The sequence below is a fragment of the Sebastes fasciatus genome, chromosome 1, assembly GCF_043250625.1.
Source record: "Sebastes fasciatus isolate fSebFas1 chromosome 1, fSebFas1.pri, whole genome shotgun sequence".
Classification (NCBI taxonomy): domain Eukaryota; kingdom Metazoa; phylum Chordata; class Actinopteri; order Perciformes; family Sebastidae; genus Sebastes; species Sebastes fasciatus.
This window is the reverse complement of record NC_133795.1, coordinates 10,621,492-10,638,346: the sequence shown is the minus strand read 5'-3', so window position 1 is coordinate 10,638,346 and position 16,855 is coordinate 10,621,492. Positions and strand designations below refer to the sequence as shown.

Here is a 16,855-nt window from a genome sequence, read left to right as displayed (position 1 = left end):
ATCTATTTACACAGGAACACTGTGTGCACACTGCGGTAAGCACAGTAGGTAAAAGTTGAACTAAGAAGTTGGCTAACGAGGTTTGGTTGAAATGTGTCCAATTGAAAAACTGATAAGCAGTGTATGCTCAGCAGACCCGTCACATTGTGTTTTTGTGTATGTTTATACAAATTACTCTGGAATTCATTCTGTGTCACATGTAACCATGGCTACACACATACACACAGCTTTCACATCTGGGATCTATCACCAGTTTTTGTGTGTTTTCTTGCACAGATTTCAAACTCTTGCACTTATCCTCCTGATGTTCATCTGTGATGTGTAGCTGTAGGGGCAAACTATGTTTAAAGAGGACCTATTATGCTAATTTTCAGGTGCATATTGTATTTTGGTTTTCTACTCGAACATGCTCAAAGCGCTTTACTTTTCTCATACCGGCTGTGCTGCAGCACCTCTTTTCACCCTGTCTTGTCTGAAATGCTCCCCCCAGGGGAAAGCCCAATCAGCTCTGATTGGTCAGCTGGCCCACTGTTGTGATTGGTCAACCGAACCAAACTCTTCGGACTCCGCTCCAGCTCGGCTCGAACTAGCTTTCTTTGAGGGCGTGCGAAACTAGTCACTAGGCAGGTATTATGCGCCGTAAATGGACGGTAGAGGGACTTGCATTTATACAGCGCCTTTCTAGTCCTCCAACCACTCAAAGCACTTTACACTACATGTCAGCATTTACACATTCATACACACATTTATACACAGGCGGTGCCACCGATGGAACAGCCTTCGGTAGCAATTTGCGGTTCAGTATCTTGCTCAAGGACACGTCGACATGTGGACTGGCACAAGGGACTGATAGAAGTTCCAATAATTGACACAATCATTTCCCTTTACTGACCTCCCGATTGGTGGGCGACCCGCTCAACCTCTGAGCCACAGCCTACTCTTGTGCAAATGTGTTACTTGTTGACATCACCACATTATGGAAGAAAAGGCAGGACTTCAAGCGAGGCGTTTCAGACAGTTCAGGAGAAGTTCAGTTCAGGAGAAGTTCCATTAGTGACACAATCATTTCCCTTTACTGACCTCCCGATTAGCGGGCGACCCACTCTGCCTCTGAGCCACAGCCTACTCTTGTGCAAATGTGTTACTTGTTGACATCACCACATTATGGAAGAAAAGGCAGGACTTCAAGTGAGGCGTTTCAGACAGTTTTCTGACCTTTAACATGCACCAAAAAACTATAAAACACACTAAAGGAAAAGGGAAAAAAGGCATAAAAGCATAATAGCTCCTCTTTAACCTCAGGGCAGGGATTACACTAACTTCCCGGTTGCATATTTGTCATTTTTGTTGACTGCACTCTAATATTTCTTCTTCATCGTTCTTGTCTTCCTCTCAGTCTCCAGAGGAGGGTGCCGTGAGCCCAACCTACTGTGCCGTCGCAGAGGAAATGGAGGGGATAACTGGGAAGTATTGTGACAGCGACTGCAGCCTGGTTCTCCCCGCCCCTTTAGCTCGAGACGCTGCCCTTGCAGTCAAGGACTTTGAGATCTGCGAGAGGCTGACGTCGAAGCTCTGAAACAACTATCAGGCAAACGGAGGCTTGATAACAGAAAAGGGGTCAAATTCCGCCGTCGTATTACTGCACTTCTTGAATGAACAATTCAGACATAATGTGTCTTTAAAATCATCAGGTGGAGTTTCTGAATAGATTTTTATAAGTAATTTGAAGGGAAATTAACTGTTTTTAAGAGTAATAAAATATACAAAGTTTGTCACTTGCATAAGTGTGAATAACACTGGTTAATCACTTACTTTTCGTATCATGAATTCTGTGAAATTGGTGAATAGGTCAAGAAAGTCACGTGACTTTCATTCAGGTATGTGAATGATTGAAATGAAAGAGCTTCCTGTTACATGCTGACACCGTGTGGCCAACTCTCGCTGACATGCTTCCTCAGAAATGACAACAAAAGAGGTTCCATTAAGTGACACAATCATTTCCCTTTATTGACTGATTCATTAAAACACAATAAAACATTTGAGCATTCAGTGCTTTTTGAAGAATTTGTACAGCGTTCCTCCCCCCGGTGTCTTCGGCCTCGCTATTTGGCTGCAGAGACGGAGATAGCGGGAGAACAGTGTGATCACAAAAGAGGGTTTTAATCACAGCGATATCACTTGTTAAGTGTGTGTCTGCTAATCATCTTTGGATAATAAAAGAAGATACAATGTCATGTTGTGTGTGTGTTTTTTAAAACAAATATGTCAGACTACATCTCAAACACTTGTACCTTGCTGATGATCCTCCACTATTTCATGGATGATATCTTCGAGCAGCGGAGCCACGTGGTCTAACTGTTGAGGTGAGAGACGGACAGCGATCTCCACTGTTTTATCCTGGTGCACAAACGAAAGAGGTGTTAATAACTTGTACTCAATTGACACAATTCTTTGGTGAAAACAGCAACGGTATTGGGGGTGAAGGTGGTGTGTGTGTGCGTGCTCACAGGATTTCCAACATGTTCCACCTGAGGAAGTTGGACTGTAACCTCTTCAAACTGACCGTCCTCCGATCGGGGCTCCATGTCCTTTCTACCTTCTCTCTCCTGCAGCAAACAATAAATGAAAACATACTGTAATACAAAATGGACTTCAGTCATTCTTTCATTGCATACAAGTACAAAGAGCCACAATACCTGTCTTATCAGTAACTCATTTGTTTCCTAAGCCACAGACAGTTTATCAGCTTCTTAATATACTGATTCGACACTGCGAGCAAACTCCACTTGACCTTTTTTTTGTAACTTTATCATTCAAACTAAAACAGCAAACTGAAAAACTCATGAGAATTGTGAGTCTGGATTTGTCATTTCATCTTTCCTGGTGGATAAAATGGACAAAATACTACTGTAATTTAAAAAAAATTAATCAATATTGATGTGTTTTTTGCTACTAGGGCTGCAACTAACAATTATTATTTCTATTATTTATGAATCTGCAAGTTATTCTCTCAATTAATTGATTATTGTTTGGTTATAAAATGTCAAAAAATGCAGAAAAATGGCTATTAAAATTGTCCAACACTCAAAACCCAAAGATGTTCAATTTACTTTAACAAAATACAAAGAAAAGAAGCAAAACCTCATAACCTATTCATATCTAAAAACTCTATATTATGTAATATCATGTTACATAATCAAAATGACACTCATCCAGAGAAACCACAGGACAATATAATGTAAGACAAAGCTCTAATGGGAGTTCAATGTTCGTATGATTGCACTGAAAAGACATCAGACGTCACTATAAAACGTCTGCTCGCTGTCCAATCATCCAACTTTGAGCTCCCTACCTTCATCAGCATCATCTCCTTTGGACTGAAGAAGGTGATGTGTCCGTCCGTCCTCTCGGCCAGCAGCGCCAACAGGCACGCCAGCACCAAGCAACCAGCCACTGCTCCGCGCATGCTCATTCTGCTTCGTCCTGGACAACGCACACACACACACGCACATATACACATACTGTACATAGGCATACATGCAGTAACAGCATAGGTTCGTGTACAGTACAGTCAGTGTTTCCTCACCCAATAGGGGTGAGTGGCACTGAGGTCAGGCCGCTTACATAAATTAGGGAAGGCTTTTTAAAGCAGTGGGAAAGAGAGGAAAATAGTTCAACATACAGTATTTGACATGAGGTGCCGTGTGTGTGTGTGTGTGTGTAGAGACAGTAAGTGAGTTTAGAGTAAGAAGGACACAGGGGATCCCATGTCATTATGCAAGGGAGACGTTGACAAATAGATAGTAGATAGGGAGAGAGGGAGGAGGAGGAGGGAGAAGCTTGGAAGTAACAAACAACAAACTGCTAAGAGATAAGAGGCCGGAGTAGACCAGCCATACTTACAACAACAAGACAGCTCTGTGCACAAATGTGGGAGAATGAAGACAGGAAAGAGTAGCAGAGAGCGTGGGGGGATATCCCCGAGAGACAGAGAAGCAGAAGAAGCCATATGTTACTCACTTGCTGTGTCAGCTTTGGTCAGTTGTTTAAGGAAGTGTGCTTTAAGATGAGGAGAGCTCCACCGGTCTGAACAGCAGCTTGTCCCAGTCAGCCTTTATATCGAGCCCTCTCCTGGTCCCTAAGCTTTTTACTGTCCTCCCTCACATCCGCTCCTCAAGGCTCCTTCAAGCACTCTCGCCCATGCTCCTGGAAACACACATATTACTCAGGAATCTGGCTGTTTTTTTTCTTTTATTAGGGCAGTACACTCAACATGCTTTGTAGGTTCTTTGACAAGATTGACAAAATGACACTTTGATGAGCACGAACAAGTTCTCAGATTTATACACAAGGAGAATATAATTGTTGTTTTTTTCATTTCTGGTAAATTTTGAGATTTTGGGCTATTTTGCTTCCATAACATATCTTCTTTCAGACTAGTTGAAAGAAAACATCTAAAATACACATTTAGGTGTTTATTTGACAACACTTTGTCTATTTGCGTCTGTAGATTTCTCCTAAATTCACCAAAAGTTAGCATTAGAAAATGCCTCATTTGCATATTTAAACATAAACTTTCAGAAAACTTGTAATACGAAAAATAATTGTCTTAATGTGAATAATCAACTGGGAAAGTTTCATGGTGATATCTGTTAGTTAAACATTTTTACCCTGTTTATCTGTAGTGTCTTGCAAAATGTGTGGAACTTAACAGTCCATATTATACTCTCAAAATGTGTTTTTTCTCAAACTCTGAGCCACAAATCTCCGCTTCAGTAGCACTTTCATAAACCAAACTTCCCAATTTCATTCCTATCTATATTCTGAAGGTATTTACCAGGGGGTTTGTTTAAATATCATTCATAGCCTGATTTATAGTATCTTACTCTTAAAAACATGGCGAAAATTGATTTTTTTTAAATGTCTGTTGACAGTATTTTCTGATTTATTGAGTGATAAAAAGAGATATCCAACATTCCCTCTGTAGAAACCTTTGACTCTAATGTGTCAACAAAATTAAACAAGAATTTTAAACCTGGATTTATCCAATGTTCAGATTTCTGTTCTGGAAATGTATGCAAATTGGCCCATATTTGATAAGATAATGCCTCATTTGCATACTTAAACATACATTTTCAAAAAACCTATTGTATATCTATTAGTAATACCCTATTCACCTGGGGTGTCTCCCCCGTTTTGGTCTTTAGTCGACTAGTAAATAATTAAAAGAAGCAATATCACTGTAGAAATATTACAAGTAAAAGTCATGTTTACTTCAGTAAAAGTAATAAATAAAAATTAGCATCAAATTATACTTAAAGTAAAAAAAGTCATCTCATTATGCAGAATGGCCTGCTTCAGGATAATGTATATAATATTATTGGATGATAATGATTCATGCTTTAATGTGTTCATCACTTCAATGTAGAAGCTGGTAAAGGTGGAGCTAAATTCAATCACTTTATATGAAGTTTATCTGCTGCGTAGCTTGTGAATTTCCCCCGGGGATCAATAAAGTTTTATCTTAATCAATAATATTACATCTTAATTTATTTGTTGAATATATGTTTGTATTATTGATCTGAACATGAAAAGTAAATAGTAACTAAAGTTAGTAAATAAATGTAGTGGAGTCAAATGTGCAATACTGGCCTCTGAATTGTAAAGAAGCTGAAAATGGCAATTCTAAAGTAAAGTAAGCATACCTCAAAATACTACTTAAGTACAGTACTTGAGTACTTCCTACTTAGTATGTACTTAGTTACTTTCTACCACCATATTTGTGTGAGCTACAGGACACACACAGTATGTTCTACACATACTGAATATGTCTGATGTGAATTATTTGTAGAATTGGATGAACAAATAAATCACTTTTCAGTCTCATATATTTATATTTATCACATATGACATTTGCAGTAATTTAACCTTCAAACAAACTCAGGAAGAAGATAAAACTACTTTGTTCATAACTTATCTTAAAACAGACTAATTGAGAGGTAAATCTGTATGCGACTTTAATATGCGTCTCCTATTTAAATACTGAAAAATATCATTGTGATTAATATACTGGGACTTTAATTGTGAGCGTGTGTGTGTCTGTGTATAGCAGCCAGGAGACGATCTGTCCAAAGAGGTCTGTCATAAATTCTCTGCTCTAAACTAATATCCAACACATTGCGACGTTTACGACCTGCCAGGAATTTATACTTGTGTACAAATAGACCCGCATGCATCTGTTCCTTGGAAACCTCATGACCCTAAAGAGCTTTAACAGTGCTTTTTTCCTACATGACACTTAACCGTTTTCCTACATGATGGGGAGATGTTATTGCGGTCCGGGTTTATTCTGTTGTCAGAATACTCTGCAGGAGTGGACTATTAAAAATATTCCCACCATTGTATCTGGTTTATTGCAATTCAAGGACACGAGCACAGCTCTGTATCTCTTCTGAAGCACCACAATGACGCATAAGATCTTGTTACATTTTTCCATCACCTAACGTTCAGTTCTTTATATAATGTGTTTGTACTTTCATGGAATTCCCTTGTACTTTTTTTAATCAGCCCTTTAACCTTATAGTCATTATTTTATTTCAAACACAGTGTTGGAGCCAAAATCACTTCAAATGTGTTACAATTACTGATTACTGACTGCATTTGTATTGGAATTAGGGATGCACCGATACCGATACCAGTTCACATACTGGGCCGATACTGACTCATATAGCTGGATCGGATATCGGTGACAATGGGGCCGACCTATTCAATAAAGCTCTATGTTAATATACTACAGACATTATATACGGTAATTTTAATTCCTGATTAAGTTTTGACCAACTTGTCACGGGGTTAAAAAGGTTTACAGTTGAATAGTAATTCTTGTTAATTTTGATGATTTTTTACTAAGTTGCTGGTGTATGATTTATTATTTTAAATTTATATCTAGTTATTTATTGGTCACATTTTGTTTTACAAAGTTGGGAAAGCATTGTTTAAAGGGACTATTTGTAACTTTGTACGCGCATAAATGTAGCGGGTCGTCACACATGCGCGCTCGCATATGCGCGTTCGCGTGTAGCCGCTGTACCCTCCTCGTCTGCCTGCTCGCCTTCAATCAGACAGCACAGCTCGCTCCACCTCTAGACGTGAACGCGCGTTCACTCCACACTGCAGAAGAGGTAGTTTAGCTCTGAGAATATCTAGTGAATGTACAGGGGACGTTTGTGCAGAAATAACTGCTGCAGCTCCTCCAGACCAACAGAGGTTTCCCGTGTCTTGTGAGGTGACGGAGCTCTACAGAGATTTACGTTGTCTTCTCGTTACCGACCGGGTGCCGGTGTCTCCTCTGCTCTCTCCGGCTGCGGGCGGAGAGAGCAGGGAGACACGCTGCAGAGCCCCGCTGCCTCAGCCTGCACTTAGGCAGGAAAAGCCAACACTAGGATCAGATCTAAATCATGTTCATGGAGAGACCTTCGTCTGGTCAGCTAACATTACTGCCAAGCAGCTGAAATATAGAGTGATATTGTGGTTTTAGCTGACTTGTGTCGCCTCACTGTTTTGATTGATGCTCGTTCAGGTATATTGAGAGCGAGCAAGCGCGAGCTTGACGCTGACTTTTGTTGATTTCACGGCCACAGGTGTCGCTGTTAAGAAGCATTTCTGAAAGTTACAAATAGTCCCTTTAAGTCAAGCCTGATGTTGCCTTACACATAAAAATATTATCCCAGTCAATTCCACACAGTGAGGCATACAGCTTATTAATTAAACAATGGTATCGGATCAGTACTCGGTATCAGCTAAAACCCAAAGCCCAGGTATCGCTATTGGTATCGGGACTGAAAAAGTCGGATCAGTGCATCCCTACTTGGAGAATAGTTAATTGTATGTCTTTGGGTTTTGGACTGTGGGTCGGACAAAACAACACATTTGAAGATGTCACCTCGGACTAATATAAGACCTCCATGTGTATAAAAAAGAACACATCAATGAGCCACACCATTGCACTGGATGACATATTCATCTCCTCACCACCCAAACATCGGACTGTTCCAGCTGCTGCGGTCAGGCAGGTGCCTCCGCAGCCACGCTGCAAAAACAGAGAGACTGAGGCGGAGTTTCTTTCCCCAGGCCATCAGAACTGTGAACTCTGACCTCTCCAGGGCGCTCACCAAGCGCCACATGTTGCCCCCCTTACCCACACACACACACACACATAGGGCTGAATACAGAGCATACACACACACACTCATCACTATTCTATTCACTCGCTTATATTTATATTCCATATTTTCTATAGACCCCTCTCACTGTAAATATAGCTATTGTCTCTACAATTTTTACAACATTTTGAAATTATTTGTATAGTTGATGTTGTTTTGCACAATCTCGTGAGAACAGCCACTTTACATTTCACTGCACATCCTGTATTAGTACGTGACAAATAAAACTCTTGAATCTTGAATATTCCTTCATTACCATTATTTATTTTGACTCAGTCCCACATACACATCCTGCTGCAGTAAATATCAATCAACACGAGACTTATCCTTTAATATTTCATTTTTACCTCAATATGGTAACTTTCTGTTCTGTAACATGCATGCATGCTCTGTCTGTAACCAGCAGGTGGAGAGAGTTCTCTGCCTGCTGGTCTCGCGGTGTTTGACTCATCTCGCGTTATTTGAGTCATGAGGCATTTAGCTGAAACGTGTGCTCTCCTCAGTCTTTCCTCTGAGGTGACGGAGCAGAGCAGACACGAGCTGCTGCTGCTGCACAGATTTCACTAACTATGGTAAGAGAAGAGTCACGATGGGTGTTTAGTGATTACATAGTTTATCTTTATAGTTTACAGTTGAAGACTCTTTAAAATGACTGACTATTTAACAACAGAAATGTCTCTTTTTATACGTTTTCTAATGTGAGGCCTTTACACAGAGCTAGTTAGCCTCCCATGTTGCTAACATTAGTCATTAGGATGTTTTTCTTTAATTTAAACTAGTTTGGCTGCAACTACAAACATTATCATGTTTATCAGTCTCAGTCAAAGAGGTGAAACCCAATTATTTTAATGCAGTCTGTTGTTTAAAGGTAGTATTCTTGCGCTGATGTCAGCAGCTAGCATGCTAGTTAGCTTCCTGGCTCTGTCCCGCATGGGCCCAGGTCAACACGTGGGTTCATGACGACACGTGGCTGCGTTTAGATAGATACGTAGATGGATAGGAACTTTATTAATCCCGAGGGAAATTCAAGTTTCCAGCATCAGTTCTATAGTGCAAAACATGTTAGTAAAAAAAGTTAGTAGTATAAAGTACATGAACGCCATTTCTGAAGGTAAAGATGATTTCCTAACTGTTGGTGTTTCCTCAGTTGTAATGATGTTCAATATCTGTCAATCCACTGAGTTACTGTGCTGACAACCCCATGTAACCCTGAACAACTGAGGAAGGCCTTTTTATTTCTTTCAAAGCCACAACATTGTTTATTTTGGAGGGAAAAAATACAAATATTTGTTTAAATCAATAAATTTACTGCTAATTTAACATTTTACAAAAAAATACCAGATATAAAAATACAAGGAGATGAAGAAAACTGTTAAAACTGAATATAAGTGCAGGGTAACAGCTGTGATACAGGACAAGCTTAGTCTAAATTGATCAAATACTGCACTTTACTGTCTTGTTTTTATTATCCTCTTAATATTTTTTTAACTTATACTTTTATATTCGTTTTTATCTTATGCACTTTGTGCTCGTATCTTGCTTTTATATATGTAAAGCACTTTGAATTGCCTGTGTATGAAATGTGCTATATACATAAACTTGCCTTGCCTAAAGTGCATTATCTGTTTAAAAGTTCTCCTAAAGTATTAGGATCACTAAACTGAAGTCAGAATAACAGTATGAATAATTATTGCATTTAAATGCTACATTGAATGCTTGACACGAGTTAACGTTAGCAATGGTGCTACTTTTACCACGTGGAGATTGGAAGCACACTTTAACATTGCACATTAACATTGTTTGTTGTAGTAAATGTTACCATACATCCATAGTTGTCTGTTTCGCATCTTAATCTATTGCATTTAAATGCTATATTTCATGCTTGACATGAGCAAGTTAACGTTAGCTATGGTGCGATGAAAAATAACCACGTGGAGATTGGAGACACACTTAACATTTTGTGTTGCAGTAATGTTACGATTTGTCGAGAGTATGTCTGTTTCGCTTCTTAATCTGTTGCATTTACCTTTTCGCAGGTGCTGTTGCACGTGTTGTACGAGCATGCGTCCGGCTACGCGCTGTTCGCCGTGAAAGAGGTGGAGGAGATCGGCATGCTGCTACCTCAGGTGGGTCTTTTCTCCGTCCTCGAGCCTTTATCTGCTGTTTTAATCTGCTTTTGCAGACGGAGCCACCTAAATTCCTCACTAGTAGAGGTCGATTTTCGATAAGATTTAGGGGACCAAATTCTAGAGTAGCTTTTCAAATCTATCAATAAACTATTAATCAGTCAAAAGTCGCTTAAAGGAACATTTAAGAATGATTTTTTTTTTTTTAAATGGGCTGTGAATGTGTTTGGACAGCATTTCAGTGACTGTTTAAATTTGTTAAAGTAGCTGAAATAAAATCCTTAAAAAATGTATATATATATTGTTTTGTTATCACTACTGTAGTCATATTAATCTTGTCTCTGGGTGGAGGCTTCAGATAAGCCCAGTGTTTGTTTTTTTGCCTCTTCCTGCATTCATTTATTTTTGTTATGTTGTATAGTCTTAAATTGTGCAAAATAATTAAACATAACATTAACTGTTTCAGGTGGAGGAGAGCGTGCTGAGCATTGGAAAGTTCAACGGCATGGTGAGCCTGGCTGCCTTCTTCCCCTTCAAGTCGGCCCAGGCTGCTCTGGAGAACATGAACGCCATTTCTGAAGGTAAAGATGATTTCCTAACTTTGTTCCTGTCTGTGTTGGTGTTTCCTCAGATTGTAATGATGTTCAATATCTGTCAATCCCCTGAGTTTCTGTGCTGACAACTCCATGTAACCCTGAACAACTGAGGAAGGCCTTTTGAAATGCAGCAGTGTTTGAATATGCTGACCTTGACAACTGACTTTAAAAAAAAAAAAATATTATTTCTTTGAGAGCCACAACATTGTTGGTGTTTATTTCGGGGGGGGGATATTTGTTTAAATCAATAAATACTGTTGACCCGATTGTATAATCAGAAGTCACATTAGTCAGTGTCACATCTTTCAAATTGCTGTGCTGCAGAATCAAAGCTTAATTTCAACCCAGTATAAATGGATAGATGACTAATCTCCCCTCTTTCACTTGCAGGTGTGGTTCACGCTGACCTGAAGTTGTTCCTAGAGACAAACCTGCCCCTCTCTGGGAAGAAGAAAGCCACGTTGGGGGTTTCAGATGCCAAGATCGGAGCAGCTTTACAAGAAGAATTTACCGTTTCCATCCAGACTGGAGGGGTGGTGGCAGAGATAGCCAGAGGTGAGGAGACCATTTGGATCTGATTTATTTACCCTGTTTACTTTTTGTTTGACTATAGAGAACAAGTACAGCTCATATGACTGGAACATAATCCTAGTATTTTAACAATGTGGCCTGTTTTGATGCAATCTTGTGACCCTGAAACTCATGAAGGTTTATACTGAAAATCTGAACAGCCGCAGGTCACATGCTGTTCTGCTGCTGTTGCACTAAACTCAGACAAACCCTTCTATCTGCTATCTCTCCTGTCAGGTGTGCGTCTGCACTTCCACTCCCTAGTGAAGGGTCTGACTGCCCTGGCCGCTTCCAAGGCACAGCTGGGTCTGGGCCACAGCTACTCCAGAGCTAAAGTCAAGTTCAACGTCAACAGAGTCGACAACATGATCATCCAGTCCATCGCTCTGTTGGATCAGCTGGACAAAGACATCAACACTTTCTCCATGCGTGTCCGGTAAGGTTCCCTCCATCACACATCGAGACATTATTCACATGTGCAGTCATTCTCCAAGAACGTGGCTGCGTTTAGATAGATAGGTAGATGGATAGTAACTTTATTAATCCCGAGGGAAATTGGAGTTTCCAGCATCACAGTTCTATAGTGCAAAACATGTTAGTAAAAAGGCAGTAAAAAGTTAGTAGTATAAAGTACATGAACGCCATTTCTGAAGGTAAAGATGATTTCCTAACTTAGTTCCTGTCTGTGTTGGTGTTTCCTCAGTTTGTAATGATGTTCAATATCTGTCAATCCCCTGAGTTTCTGTGCTGACAACTCCATGTAACCCTGAACAACTGAGGAAGGCCTTTTGAAATGCAGCAGTGTTTGAATATGCTGACCTGACAACTGACTTTTTTTAATTTATTTTTATTTCTTTCAGAGCCACAACATTGTTGGTGTTTATTTTGGAGGGAAAAAATAAAAATATTTGTTTAAATCAATAAATGTACTGCTAATTTAACATTTTACAAAAAAATATACCAAATACAAGGAGATGAAGAAAACTGTTAAAACTGAATATAGTGCAGGTAACAGCTGTGATACAGGACTACTAAGAAAGTGCAGAAGACTGTTAGAAATTAGTATAGTGCAGGGTAACTCCAGTAGCTTAGTCTAAATTGATCAAATACTTCACTGTCTTTTGTTTTTATTATCCTCTTAATTTTTTTTTTAACTTATACTTTTATATTCGTTTTTATCTTATGCACTTTGTGCTCGTATCTTGCTTTTATATATGTAAAGCACTTTGAATTGCCTGTATGAATGTTGTGCTTCTGACATTACAAAGTGGCTTCACATGTGTTTTCTATTTTGTGTCTGCAGTGAGTGGTATGGCTACCACTTCCCAGAGCTGATAAGGATCGTGTCAGACAACTCGATGTACTGCCGCATGGCTCAGCTCATCGGAAACAGGAAGGAGTTGTCGGAGGAGAGTCTGGAGAGTCTAGAGGAAGTGGTGATGGATGCCGGCAAGGCTCAGGCCATCCTGGAGGCATCTCGTTCCTCCATGGGTCAGTAAACAATCTGTCTTAAGACATTAACATTAAAATACAAATGTAATCTTAACACTTCTATGCTTTAGCGAACACCTGCTGATTTGCAAAAGCACAATTATGCCTTAAAACTGCACCGTGCCCCCTATTTGCCCACCCTGGACCAATATTTGTCCTTGGTGACCAACACAGGGGGGCAGAGTAGATTATCTCTCATAAACCTGTAGTGAAGGCACACAACCTCGCTGCGGATCCTGTCGGGAGAAACAATCACACATTGTAGTTGAGACTATCAATGTTAAATAGTTAAAGCTGCACAAAGTGGGTGAGTAGTAGTATCCCTCTGCTCAACACCTTCTCCTGATCTGTTCTCTTCTCCAGGTATGGACATCTCTCCCATCGACCTGATCAACATAGAGAGATTCTCTACTCGTGTAGTGTCTCTGGCGGAATATCGTCTGGAGCTGCAGGAGTACCTGCGCTCCAAGATGAGCCAGGTGGCTCCAAATCTAGCAGCCTTAATTGGAGAAGTGGTAAGTTTAATCCGTTTTTTGTATATACATTACTCTCGGACCAATGATGTTATACCAAATCTGTCAATCCCCTGAATCTATGTGTTGAGAAACCGTGTACTGATGGTCCTCAAATCCATTCTTAAGTGGTAGCCCTGCTAGAGCTCTTTTTGTCAGTGAAACTGACGCCATCTTCTTTTCTCTAGGTGGGAGCTCGTCTGATCTCTCACGCTGGCAGTCTGACCAACCTGGCCAAGTACCCGGCCTCCACCGTCCAGATCCTGGGAGCAGAGAAGGCCCTGTTCAGGTACTGGGGCACCCCCTCCCTGCTGGGGAAACAAGTGGCTGCAGTGATGGCAGGGCTGGGCAGGAGCAGAGCAGGGTGACTGGAGGAGACTAAACTCTTGGTCTCCTCTGGAGTGATCCCTCTCGCCCAAATGCTCCCCGACAGTCTGAGCAGCCACTCACAGCACTGAGGTAGAACATCTGACAAACTAGTTAATTTCAAACTTCAGGAATGTCCACGTTATTAGAAATGTGTCTTTTTTGCATAGATGCAAAGCACCTCATCCAAGTGGCTTGGAAATTTGCATGTAGTAGTTTCTCCACTAGGGGGTGGTCAGTCATTGTTAGACCAGTTCTACATGCATTAAGGGGTGCAGTTTGGACTAGAGCTGCACTTCCTGAACTGCTGCCACAAAATGTACCTAAACCAGAGATTTGATTTGACCTGATTCTGGGTCTATGCTTTTACACCATCACTTCAAAATATCAGTGGTACAGATGTCATTGTTGCCCAAGGCTTAGACTCCCACTTGTACCTATTTGATAACATTTTATAAAATTGTTGATCCTGAATGTGAAGTCAGCTGTCTTCTCACACAGAGCCCTAAAGACTAAAGGCAACACCCCCAAGTACGGGCTCATCTTCCACTCCACCTTCATCGGACGGGCCGCTGCCAAGAACAAAGGTCGCATCTCCAGATACCTGGCCAACAAGTGCACCATCGCCTCACGTATCGACTGTTTCTCTGGTGAGTAGTTGAATAATGCGTCGGCTTCACAAACCGTGTGGCACAATTGCGATGATGCTAATATTTTTCGTCAACAGTATTCATCCCTCGGGTTGGTGGTGACAAGCTAATTCCTGAGCAAAGCCACAGGGCATTTCAAACTACTGTAATCCTCTACAGGCTTTGTGATTGATTTTTGATATTTTTCTTGCAGAGGTACCTACAAGTGTGTATGGTGACAAGCTGCGTGAACAGGTGGAAGAGCGCTTGTCTTTCTACGAGACGGGCGATGTGCCACGGAAGAATGTGGATGTCATGAAAGAGGCGGTGAAAGAGGTGAGCTCAGGAAATACTCAACATGACACGTATCGGTGTCTGTTAAAATGAATTTGTTATCAGGGTTAAGTTCAGTTGTCAATGCTGTGAATGATGACAATTCTTTCCCTGACTTCACCGTGAGGGTAGAAAATGATTTAATGAGCCTGATGCAGCATTATGATTCTAGAGAGAACCTTGATGTTTTCATCCCGATTTGTAATTACATAATCTTTTATTTCCTCGTCTTAGGCCACTGATGTCGCAACCGAGATCAAGCGGAAAATGGAGAAGAAGGAAAAGAAACGCAGGAAGCGTGAAAAGAAGTTACAAGACGGTGACGCCAACGGTGAAACTGAGGTAAGCATTGAGTGTAGTATCTGGCCATGCGTGTTTGATTTGAGATTTGACCCACACATGGTCCTGTCTCAGTGTACAACATGCTATATCACCATGACTCCGAACCATTGGCTGGTCCCAAACAATGGGCTTGATCGCTGAAGTGAGTCAGACACTGCAGCCACTTAAAAGATATATTATGCATTTAAGGCTAGCTTGGGATACAAAATCAAATCAATGTTGTCGCTTACCTTTCTTTACCTCTTTGCAGGCTGAGAACGGAGAAGCAGACACCCCTGTGGTGAAGAAGAAAAAGAAGCAAGCAGATGAGGAGATGGAGGTCGAGGCGGAGAGCCCTGCTGCAGAGAACGGAGCAGGGGACACCCCAGCGAAGAAGAAAAAGAAGCGAAAATCTGAGGAGATTGCGGTCCAGGCAGAGGAGGCTGCTGCCAGCGATAATGCAGCAGAGGAAACAGACACTCCTGCCAAGAAGAAAAAGAAACGAAAGACTGAGACCATTGAGCCAGCAGAAGAGACCCCAGAAACACCGGTGTCTGAGAAGAAAAAGAAAAAGAAGAAAGCAGAGTAAAGAATGTGGTCAAAGAATGAATCTTTATATACGTGTACAGTTTATTTTTTATTCATTTTACTCTTTGATCTGAAGCTAGATTATGTACGCAGCTTTATGTTCTGTCTTTTTTGGCAACCTCAAAGTAGGTTTCAGTGCAATTAAATGCTTAGAACTGTGCCTTGAAGTCAGTGACATTTACTTGTACTTCTGTAAATAACTTTATCCATTAAAATGTTTTCAAAAACATCTTATGTTTTGCAGGTTCATGAGTAATGTTTATGTAATCCTAATGGTCTATTAATGACTGTTCTAATGCTAGGATAGTTTTGATGTAATTTTTAGCACTCCCATCTTTACATACAGTAACTAGTGCATCAGCAATACTTTAAACTAATCTGGGCCCAGATGAGGCCTTTACAAATTCTTCAACTTTGTCAGACTTTTACAAGCCACCAGACACCCACAGAAGTGTAAATGGTCTGTAGGGACAATTTGACTACAACAGATGGCAACGGTTAGTTTTCTGTCACACATTGCATAAATTAGGGCTGCACAATTAAAATGTTATCAATAGCAATATGGCCAGGAGGTGCAATAATTTGAGAAATGTGTTAAAATGCCATTTTAAATGAATGCAGTAGAGATGTACTGGCCCACACATCATATTCTACAGACTAAAATGTCATAACATTTTTATGTAGCTTAATATTTTTTTAAATAAAATATCCAGAGCTTTTAGAAAAGTGCTTTTCTGAACTATCACAGTATGTCAAAATACTGAATAACATTTCTAAAGCCTCTGTAATATGATTGCAGTATTATTAAAGCTCACAACAATGTGTATAAATTAATTGACATGAGGGCGTGTAGTTACTATTTTTGTGTAAGAAGAAATCTCATAGGCTCCATACTCACATGTAGGGTGACGAACATCCATCAGCACAGGTGTGTTAATCACATTAATTATGATGGCTCTGCTCTCATAAACCACGTCATGTACCAGCAACCTAAATGCAATGCAGCAAATATGAATTACTGTTATTTGTCAAGGTAACATGTCTATCAGACAGATCTAGTTAGTAAATAACCGAAAGGGCTCCTCCCATTGTTCAATGCAG

The 16,855-nt window shown here is 40.4% G+C and overlaps 2 protein-coding genes and 1 non-coding gene across 4 annotated transcripts; 2 read left to right on the top strand and 1 right to left on the bottom strand.

Moving 5' to 3' along the window:
* Positions 1–1,976: 1,976 nt before the first annotated feature.
* mlnl (motilin-like) lies at positions 1,977–4,219 on the bottom strand. Of its 2 annotated transcripts, none has more exons than XM_074628836.1 (5): positions 4,021–4,219; positions 3,353–3,483; positions 2,508–2,606; positions 2,292–2,397; positions 1,977–2,110 (listed from the first exon to the last, which is right to left on the bottom strand). In XM_074628836.1, the coding sequence occupies exons 2-5, from the start codon at positions 3,470–3,472 to the stop codon at positions 2,103–2,105; spliced, it is 333 nt and encodes a 110-aa protein (XP_074484937.1). In that variant the 5' UTR covers positions 3,473–3,483; positions 4,021–4,219; the 3' UTR covers positions 1,977–2,102. The 2 variants fall into 2 exon arrangements, with proteins under 2 accessions (XP_074484937.1, XP_074484946.1); XM_074628845.1 differs by lacking the exon at positions 4,021–4,219 and adding an exon at positions 3,904–4,007.
* A 4,473-nt stretch (positions 4,220–8,692) lies between these two features.
* Positions 8,693–15,983, top strand: nop56 (NOP56 ribonucleoprotein homolog). The gene is made up of 12 exons (XM_074628782.1): positions 8,693–8,794; positions 10,259–10,348; positions 10,815–10,929; positions 11,335–11,499; positions 11,752–11,950; positions 12,818–13,005; positions 13,369–13,520; positions 13,706–13,806; positions 14,385–14,533; positions 14,727–14,848; positions 15,080–15,187; positions 15,438–15,983. The coding sequence occupies exons 1-12, from the start codon at positions 8,792–8,794 to the stop codon at positions 15,753–15,755; spliced, it is 1,710 nt and encodes a 569-aa protein (XP_074484883.1). The 5' UTR covers positions 8,693–8,791; the 3' UTR covers positions 15,756–15,983.
* LOC141780498 (small nucleolar RNA SNORD57) lies at positions 14,934–15,001 on the top strand. The gene has a single exon (XR_012596678.1). It is a non-coding gene; the product is annotated as a small nucleolar RNA SNORD57 (small nucleolar RNA).
* Positions 15,984–16,855: the final 872 nt, after the last annotated feature.